The sequence below is a fragment of the Notechis scutatus genome, chromosome 2 (genome assembly GCF_049901735.1).
Source record: "Notechis scutatus isolate UNSWTSFEM ecotype Mainland chromosome 2, rNotScu1.2, whole genome shotgun sequence".
NCBI lineage: Eukaryota > Metazoa > Chordata > Lepidosauria > Squamata > Elapidae > Notechis > Notechis scutatus.
This window is the reverse complement of record NC_142010.1, coordinates 156613071-156623517: the sequence shown is the minus strand read 5'-3', so window position 1 is coordinate 156623517 and position 10447 is coordinate 156613071. Positions and strand designations below refer to the sequence as shown.

Here is a 10447-nt window from a genome sequence, read left to right as displayed (position 1 = left end):
AAAGTAGACAATAATGAAAAGGTAAAACATATAATTAGTAACTTTAGGAGTGCGTGATAAAGAAGCATACTCTGTCTTATTCCATTTCTTATTCATATTTAATGTGCAAAGGGAAGAGAACTTGGATTTTTATTGCAAGCATCAAAATGCTGTATTTGAGTCTACCAACCTGAATTAGGTTTCTTTGGTTATTTTAATCTAACCAAGCAAGGGTTAAACACTGATGTATTATATACACACAAGATGAATTATTTATTTCCAACTCCCACACTTGCGCACTCTCAGAACAATACACATAGAATCCTTTCCTGGACATAAAGCCTAAGCATTCCGGTTGCTTAAATCTACTAATGGCTAGTGCTCCTATTCAAAGTAGATCCAATACAGGATTATGTAAGATAATGCCCATTCTTCCTTTAATTTTAGTGCTTCCTCTTTTTCTCATTACAGAAACACAGTTCTTTAAAGGAACATTCACCAGTGCCACAACTCTCCAGAACAAGCCTTCAAATCGCCCAACCCCATTGTTCTCTGGCCCAACCAGGATTAGGCCAAAGAGGCATACGTGGGAGAGACCAGAGGAACAGGAATGTCAATTACGAAGTCTGCTGGTTCGTATCAAAGATCTAAGTTTGGGCTACAACTCTGAAGAGACCATCCTTTTCAAGTATTGTAGTGGGACCTGTCCCAAGGCACATAGTAACCATGACTTGACCCTCTCAATTCTGTTGCAGAAGAGTGAGATCCCGGCATTGGGAAACCCCTGCTGTCGTCCTATACACTATGAGAATGTAGCTTTTCTGGACGACAGCCACCAGTGGCATGAAGTGGAGAAACTCTCAGCCTCTGCGTGCAGTTGTGTGGGCTGATGGTTATGGAGGGGGGAATGGATGCAGACTTATATGGCAGCAGCAAAGCATGATTGTATATTTAGCTACAGAACAAAGCTCTATTATTTTATCTCAATCCAGTCCTCAGCACTTACACAAGCTTTTAAGAGGAAGAATTGCAAAAAACCCTACCATGTGATGTCTACATCCTTCACTTCAAGCACAGAACAATTCTACAGAATGACCCCTACTTAGCAGAAAGCAAGAAGTACGTTCTTGAACTGGGCATATAATCTATCAGTCTTTTCACACTCTTCCCAGATATATTTCACTTAAACACATTGCTGGCTTGATGGAATCCTGTCTAAATTAGATCTGAAACGCTCGGGCAACCATTCAAAATGTTTATGGATTATTTCTAAATTCTTTCTTTCCTGAATTCCTTCCCAATTAGAGCTCCCCTTGATATTGTGTTTAATTTATTTGTTTCTTTTCTTGGAAGGCTGAAGTTATTAGTTCCAAACTTGCATTATGAATGATTGATTGATATGTACATGCTGGTATCAATGAAATAAAAGTAAAGCAAGGACAAAAACAGTGTCTCCGGTTCTGGGGTCAGGATCATTCATTGGGAAAAATTTTTTTTACATTATTTACATTACTGATGCCCCAAACATCTTAATATTGATCATTGATAGTCATTCAAACCATCATGAAGGTAAGCAGTCAAGATCAGACTAAAGCCACATGCCTATATTTTTAGCAAAAGATATATAATACTTCTTTTTAAAAACAAAATATCACTCATTAATCCCAACAAAGCTGTCTCAGCCATTTTTTTTTTGTTTTGTTTAGCAGCATAAGGGATTGTCAAGAATACTGCAGAGATATAACAGGGTTTCAAGAGGTCTATTTTTTTTTTAGGAAATGGAGGGAGGAATAATAAAAACAATACAGAGAAGAGTCAGGTGTAAATTTCTGGGTTGTAAATAGAACTGGATTCTAGTCCTGAGCAACAGGATTCAGCCCTAGACTTTTCATATTTTACCACATCCCAATTTTTTCCAAGATTAGATAAGTACTATTTATTTTCACATTCCTCAACACTTCCTTTTTTATAATCATGACTCTTCACCTGTCTTCCACTTCTTCACTACCTCTTTTCTCTTCAGCATTTTGATGCTGCAAGTCAAAATGTGGAAATTTCTCCTATTCCCACTCACTGAATACCTACCACAGTGAAATCCTCATTTAGAGATACTCCAATTTAGCTTTATTTAGTTTTAGATACATAAATGTTAAAGCTAATCTTGTGCTTATGACACCTATCAGAATCTCTGAAATCATTTAATTCACAGAAATGACAACATATTCAGTTCCAACATCAATTGTGAGAAAATAAAAAATTCAAGTACTTTTTTTACCATCTGAAAAATTGGCAATACATTTATAAAGAAAAAAAGGTGTAATTAGCTTAGGCCTGGCTCTCATCTACATATTTGATAGCTGTAAGCATCAAAGATGTAATTCTCTTTTTTAGCCAATCTCTTTTATAGAAAGAAATCATAGCACTGGAGAACAACTGTATAGCTGCTTTGCCAGATTCACTATTTTGAGGCTCAGCATGTGTGATACATTTGAATACTGAGCTGAGAAGAAAACAATGTTCAATAGTTCAGTAACTGGAAAAGCAATTAAAGGATAATTTAAAAATTACAACACACTAGTAACCCCTTAAAACAAATCTGTATGTTTTAATTCTTAATTTCATCTCTACCTATGATCGCAGCAACACACATTACAGAAAAATGTTACTTCCTGAGTTTAACAGTGTTGTGGTTCATTTTAGTTAGATCTACTTTTCAAATTGTTGCGAAGTTCCTTCTTCCTACCTGTTAAGTGCAAGAGGCAGAACACTTTCTTAGACTATGTACACTTTTAGGCTCCCTTTACTGCATGGAGGAAAGCTTCCATCACTTATTGTTGGACAGAAAACCAAAGTTCTGTGGAACAGGAGGTCAGAGCAACTTCTTTAGAAAGAGCACCACGTCAATTAGACAAAAAACTGAATTCCACTGGGAGCAACAGTCAGCCTTCGCAGTATCACCTGGCAGTTCTAGGATGATTCTTCTGGTAAGGGCAGGTTTCGACAGATGACAGAGATCCTTCGCTCCCTGGCGACCTTCCTTCCATCAAAAAAGGACTCCTCGTCTTTAAGAATTTCATGAGTGAATTCATAACGAGCAGGCCCTCTTTATTCAAAGACATTAGAGAAGACATCAGTAAGTTACCATATCTTGGAAAAGAGTTTTGTCCCAACTGAAGCCATACACAATTAAGAGTCTGAAAAGAAGACTCATGATTCAGAAACAAAATTCTTAAAAATATCTCTAGTTCTGTTCTCAGCAAATATCCAGACTATTTCATGCATATGAACAGTTATAGCTTTTCATTAATTTCTGTAAGCTATAATCAAATTAGATATTTCCTATATCTAATATCTAAAGCACCTGCAAGGAAACAACACAAACTCCTCCTTATTAAACAAAGCAAATTTCCATTAATTCCAAAGTTAGGGAATTGCAATCTGACAGAACAACCCCAAATGTGAAACTACAGCTTGATTTTATTTTATTCTAACAAACCAGTCTTCCTTAGGTTTTGATGTAACAGGGCACCATGATTTATTCACAACAGAAATAGACATTTCCAATCTTCTCTTAGCAATAGAGGAGGGAAATATGCAGTATATAAGCTCAAGACTCATGAAGCTGCATACCTGTCATATTAATTAATTAATATTAATACACACATACACACACACACTCATTTTTCCATATGCTTAACAGCATTTTCCTGCAATGTAATACCCTCTGAATTAACTGAACGTAACTCCTATTAAACATAACTAATATGATGAGATATCAGGTCTGATAGAAGTTGTAATCTAAAATATTAGAAGAGTGCCAGGTTCAATAAGGTATTTTATAACTATGGCAATGGCAGAAACTATGTCTCATGTTTAGGGAGAAAAATTAGTGCATTTGACTCATGATTCTTAAGTGAAATCTCTACTTAAAGTTAGTACATCTCAAACTGATGGATGAACAGGCATTGTTCAAAGAATTTCTCTGAGCCAATAAAAAGTAGAATTTGTGTAGTTGCAGGATAAAATATATATGGAACCCAGGACTGATCTTGGGAACAGAATACATTCCAAAAAATGATGGTGAAGGATATCACAATTAGTCTATCAAAGGCTGATAAATACAATAGTTACACTGGACTCCATATATAGAAACGGTGTATCTCTGAAAACCATAACCACAGAAGCATCTACTTAGTCACTATCGGGAAACAAGATTCTAGACTAAATGGCCACTTAACCTGATTATTTAACAAAGCAATTTTTATTACCTAAGAATGTAGAGAGATCGGCGCTCCAGCAGAAGATCCAGCCAGTCCTGTGGATTCTGTTCACTAACCAGGTGCATTACACTTGTGGACAGGAGGGACAGGCCTGCAATGCTGCAGCCACAGAACTAAGCAAAAGGAAATATAAACATTATGGGATTAGAATAATACAAATTATCTATCACTTATTAACTAATATTAGGACGTCAAGTTGTCCAGAGTCTCATGTTGCAACTGGACATAGACATTCTTTTTCTATCACCTAGAAAAAAACAGTATTAGGACATTGTGGAGATTTGCCATCAGATTCATGACATGAATACTAGGAGCAAGATACCAAATTTAAAAAGACTTTTTCCAGTGACTGAATCACATTTTCATGCTGTCAAAGATGGGGCTTACTACTGTGTAAGCATGTATAGAACTGCACAGTTGATTTATTATGGAAGAAGGCTTCAATCTTCAATCTCCTTATCAGAACAATCAATTTCTCATAGGAACCAATAAGTCCACAGAGGAATAGATGAGTGCAGTTGCCAATGTTATTTCTTTAAGTTTATAAAAATTGACTACATTGAAGTTGCATATGGAAGTTCACATTACCAAATTCTGTAGAGACAGACAGATATGGAATATAAGGAAGATTACCAGTTTGAACCTTTCTTTCTTACAGAGATAATATTGCATTTCATGGAATTGTTCTGCATAAAAATTTACAAATTTACTACTTTATCTTAACAACTAAGGGCCACTAGTACAAATGAATATAGTTACAAAGCCAACTGCTTTTCTCATTAAAAAGCAAACTGAATTTAAGTCCCAAAGGTGCTTTGTCAAAAGGCAACTGAACTTTGTTTTTCCTTCAGTTCTGACTGAAGAATGGAAGCTGGAAGGGTTTATATTCCTTGTGGTCATCTGGTTGTTAGCACTCTTTCTGAGAGTGATTAAAGCCACTTGGAGTTTTATCTGTGCCTTCAGGGTCTTGTGGATAACACAAATGGGTGTGGAACCTTTTTGGAACAGCTGAAAGTATTGTGTTATAAAGACAGTGTTGAAAGACAGCAAAGTCCACATTCTAGATGAGAGGACTGCTGGATTGAAAGAGGGGTTATAAAGACCATCTACAATAAAATTAAACAGCCCTCTCTCAATAAAGGGGGAGGGATACAATACTACCTATCTTCTGTTTACAACACAATAATTTCAATTATTCCAAGGGCACAAATAAATCTCCAAATGTCCTCAATGATTCTCAGAAAGAGTACTAGTGACCAGATGACTGCAAGGGATATAAATCCTTCCATCCTCCACCATTCAAGTCAAAATTGAACAAATTTCTTGGATGAGAAGCAAAATCCCTTGAAGGAAAAACAAAGTCCAGTTGCCTTTGAAAACTTTGGACCACCATGACCTGGATGACTGAGAATCTCCATAGACAAACTAAATTTAAGGACACTGCTAAAAAGTAATGGATTCTTGCACTACCTTCAAGAATCATCTCTTCAATTTATAGCCCATCTTTGGGAACTCTTCTTAATCTGATTAATATCTAAAACTGCTGCCACCTTCATTTTACATTTGTTTTTCTGATCAAGGTTAAAACACATTTCCATTGGCAAGTAAATTTATAAAACAAACTTTCAACTTGATGAGGCCAAGCTGTATGCATCTCAGCTAAATGTTATTTCTCAAAGGGCAGATGCCTACATCTGCTTCAGGGCAAACATGTTTGCTTATCCTGAAGTTTACTAGGGTTACAGAAAAAATGTTTGACGCTTAATATTGGAGGAAGTTCTGGAAATTCAACCAAAACATGCTTATTATGTAACTTTCCCAAAAGTAACGAATTCACCTTTTTCCAATGAGAATTTTTTCTTAACAATCAATTCAAGTTAAAGAATAAAATTTCACAGGAATAGTAAAAAAAAAAAAAAGTCATTTTGAAATAAATTGCAATAAAAAGATTTTATTGTATGTGCAACAACTTATCAAGCCCTCCTCCAAGGTCCATCATGCAATTCTACGAAACTACCAGAAAAACTACAAAATAACACTTTCTCGGCATCTATAGATTCTATGCTATCTTACCTTGACACTGTCTACATGAGGCTTTATATAGCCACTTTTATCCAAATCCAGAACGTGGACTTGAGCGAGCTGTGGCACTCCGGGAGGAAAAGCAGCATTCCGGACTCGTTGTAAGATCTCATTACATTCTTTGCTCCAGTATGATTTTTCTGTCTCCCGATACTTATGAATAGCCTACAGGAGTGGAAAGAGATGGCATGAATATCTGGAAAGAAAATGAGATAGCCATCTACAACTTTGATCACCCATATATATGCACTCCTGTGGTGACTACAGAATCTCATGCTAATCACTGAGATAAAACACCAAATATCATGGATAACCTTTTTACATTGCCTTACATACATATTTCAGTTGAAACAGCTCATAATCAAACCGAGTAATCAGTTTGAGAATATGGTACCATCTTTTCTAAAGAAAGATGAGGAGTGTGGACAACTTGATAAGTGTTCATCTAACATTCATTCCCATCCCACTATACTGAGGTTTAACTTTGGTTAATATGGTTTATTATGTAATATGAACCCAAACAACATAGCTTTTTCATTAAACTATTTCTAAACAAACCATAATTTAGCATGTGTGAACTCAGTCAAGCACTGGGCATTTCCACGAACCAAATTTTATATCATCTTTAGCCAGTAGTTTGGGAAATATAGAAAAGAATAATCTTTGCTATAAAAATAAACTGCACCAAAACTATCAGGTTTTGCTTTAAACTGACCGATCAAATGCCAACAAATGTATGGTTTGCAAGAAATGAACATAGCATTATAATAAATGATTAAGGTGCAGAATTATGTATTACTGAGCCATTTTAAAAAGCTGTTTTTACTGTGAAGAGAAAAGATGGGTAGGATATAAGAGAAAGAGGGAGAATACAGATGAAAGAATTGATCTTAAACACTTATTTGCAAATGAACATTAAAACAATAAATTTCCAATAAAGGAATTTAGATTTAAAACAAAATTTAGATTTAATATTCACATCCTGATTTATTAGTAAAGAGCTAGTTCATACCAATAAGATATAGCCCAGATCTATTTTATTTAATAGTTTGTATAAAATTGCTCAATTTGTATTTTCCAAATGCAAGTAGTCCTCAACTTATGACCACAATTGAGCCCAAAATCTATGTAGCTAAGTGAGAAATTTGTTATTTGAATCATTGCAGTTGTTAAATTAGTAACATGGTTAATTGAATCTGCTTTCCCCATTGATTTTGCTTGTCAGGTCACAAAAAGTGATCACATGACCCTGAGACACTGCAACTGTCATAAATGTGAGTCAGTTGTCAAGTATCCGAATATAAATCGTGTGACCAGGCAGATGCTGCAATTGTCGTAAGTGTGAAAAACAGTCATGTTACTTTTTTCAGTGCAGTTGTAACTTTGGTCACTAAAGGAACTGTTGTAAATCAAGGACTACCTGTACTTCACATAAAAAGGATACATGAAATAAACATTAAAGTAGGATAGAAATACATCACCAAGTTAAAATTCTATTCACTGACTTAATATATGCTCAAGTTTACAAACGAATGGCAATTAAACATCTGAGCCAAATTCATTAAAAAGGACATTTAAATCAAGCAATGAAGAAACTTATTGCATAGGCAAGATTGGGTGCAATAGTTAATATGTTGGATCTTCCCATATCCCACCCCCTTTCAGTTGATATTTATACTTCTAATCCATGAACAGCACAACACCTGGACTGGACATATTTATGATTATTCTGAATGATTGAACCTTAAGTAAACTATTATTTATATTGTCCATCTCTCAAGCCACAAATAAGGAAACATTAACCCACGCAAAATTAAAACTGTACAGAATGTTGAGTGCAGTTTCCCAGTACTTCCCAACCTCAACTTCTTGAGAAGTCCACAAGATATGCATAGTTTCCTGCTGTACCATCTCAATAACGAGCAACAAAGACATACTTGTTAGCATATTGCCATCAAAGCAAACAACTTTCAGTAGCTTCACCAAGCAGCAGCCAGTAGCAGCAGCTCTTGGGTAGCGGATGAATGCAAGAAATCAACATTCAGAGGATGTATAACATGCCCAGACTACAGATGTCTTCAAACTCAATCCTACCACTTCCAGTCAGAAAAGAAACAAGTAAAAACAATATCAGGCTAGAATGGCTATATAACAGTAGAATACAACTGTTTGTATCCTCTTTGGGATACTATTTTTAAATGGGGGGGGGGGGGCAAGATATTTCCTTTATACTTATGTTGTTCCACACAGTAATATTGTCCCATAATCTTACAAAAACTAGAATGCCCATCTTCCCATTTTGTGACCACACAATATTCGTTGTCCGTACAAGGCACAATAAACTACAAACTAGCTAGCATCATTTTAACCCAACGTATTGGGCAAAGTAGTCCAAAAGGCTTGTTTATGGTTTATTATAGTATGTTGTGTAAGCCCAGAACATGTGGTTAATTTGGGAACCCATATGCATGCTTAGTAAGATCCGTTAAGACTACTTGGTCTCTCCAAATATGTTTTAAACTGGGAAGCTTGAAAAACTTAGGTTCACTCCCGTAAGTGGTTTGTTGAATAAGCACTCCAATCCTAAACGGCGCAAAGGCCAGGCTCACACAAAACACGAAGCCGATCTTAGCCAAGCCAACTACACTTCAGCTTCAACATGGGAGCCAAGGATCCTTTCCCTCGAAGCCACGCAGAACCACCCACCCCGTCCCAGTGTTCGTCTTGATAGCGGTGTCGGCGCAGCTGCGGTTCCAGCTCCCGAGCCAGCAACGCCTCCTCTTCCTCGCTAATGAAGTCCGGCGTCACCGAAGCGCCGCCGGCCTGCAGCTTTAGCCAGAGAGCCTCGCTCGACGCACAGACTTCGGCCGGCCATGGACGCAGCTGCACCTCCTCCGCCGCGCAGAAGGCCCGAGGCGCTGGCGCGGACCGCCACAGAAGCCCCAGCAACCGTCGCCCGGCGATCTGACCGCGCGACAGCATCGCAGGTAGGGCACCGAGAAATTAAAGCGCCCGCGGTGCATGATGGGCCCGACCTCCGTTCATTTGCATACTGACGTTCCGCTTTGGCATAAGAGCGAAGGAGCCCGCGTGGTGCAAAACGTCCTTCAAGGTGCCTTTTCTACCTGGACTCAGAAGAGCTGCTGGAAAGTTGTCTGTGATTGTGTCTACGTATCACACGAGGAGGCGACGTTTGGCCTATTCAGCCTGGCACTTAGAACAAGTAGAGGTCTTGGTAAATCAGTAACCATTGCTACCTTTATGGGACTGAAAAGAACATGTGGGAGATGCTAGTCTTCACTGTCCAGGAAATATGACTTGTGTCAAATTGCATACAGGCCTTCAATTTACGACCACAGTTGAGCCTAAAATTTATGTTGATAAGTGAGCAATTAGTTGAGTTGTGCCCATGTTTTACAACCTTCCTTGCCACATTTGTTAAGTGAATCACTGCAGTTGTTAACTTAGTGACAAGGTTAAGTGAATCTGGCTACCCCATTGACTTTGCTTGTCAGAAAGGGGATCACATGACACTGACGCCATAAATTTACGTTCAGTTGTCAAGCATCTGAATGTAAAACACGTGACCATGGGGATGCTGCAAAAGTCATAAGTGTGAAAAATCATGTCACATTTTTCAATGCCATTGTAACTTCGGTCACTAAGCAAACTGTTGAAAGTTGAGGACTACCTGGACTTATCCAGTATTATAAGAGCTACCTTACAGATATATTCACATGATACACAACTGTAAACTGGGCAGTGTTATTTTAGCCTACTGTAATAAGTAGGGGACGTGCATAAGCACACCAATGTGCCTACTGTCCCTGTCCTAATGTTTCTTTTTTTTTTATTCGCGTCCATTTCATGTATTCGTAACCATGTTTATACTTATACCTGTTATCTAATAATCGCTTGACAAAATAAATAAATTGGATTCAGTTAAAAAAAAGGGGGGGTGACCAGTCTTATTTTGTGGGAAGAGCCAGAGGTTCAAGCCGTATATTGGATGGCAGGGATTTTGCAATTATCTTCTTTAGCCCATTTATATATTTTGTAAATTTTGGATAGGTGTGTGTAAATTTGAGCAGTCTCTCATGCAGACA

The 10447-nt window shown here is 37.4% G+C and overlaps 1 protein-coding gene across 1 annotated transcript; it reads right to left on the bottom strand.

Moving 5' to 3' along the window:
- Positions 1-1720: 1720 nt before the first annotated feature.
- On the bottom strand, positions 1721-9510 carry ALKBH7 (alkB homolog 7, RNA demethylase). Its single transcript, XM_026681967.2, has 4 exons — positions 9048-9510; positions 6333-6506; positions 4248-4372; positions 1721-3082 (listed from the first exon to the last, which is right to left on the bottom strand). The coding sequence occupies exons 1-4, from the start codon at positions 9321-9323 to the stop codon at positions 2947-2949; spliced, it is 711 nt and encodes a 236-aa protein (XP_026537752.2). The 5' UTR covers positions 9324-9510; the 3' UTR covers positions 1721-2946.
- Between the last annotated feature and the right edge of the window lie 937 nt (positions 9511-10447).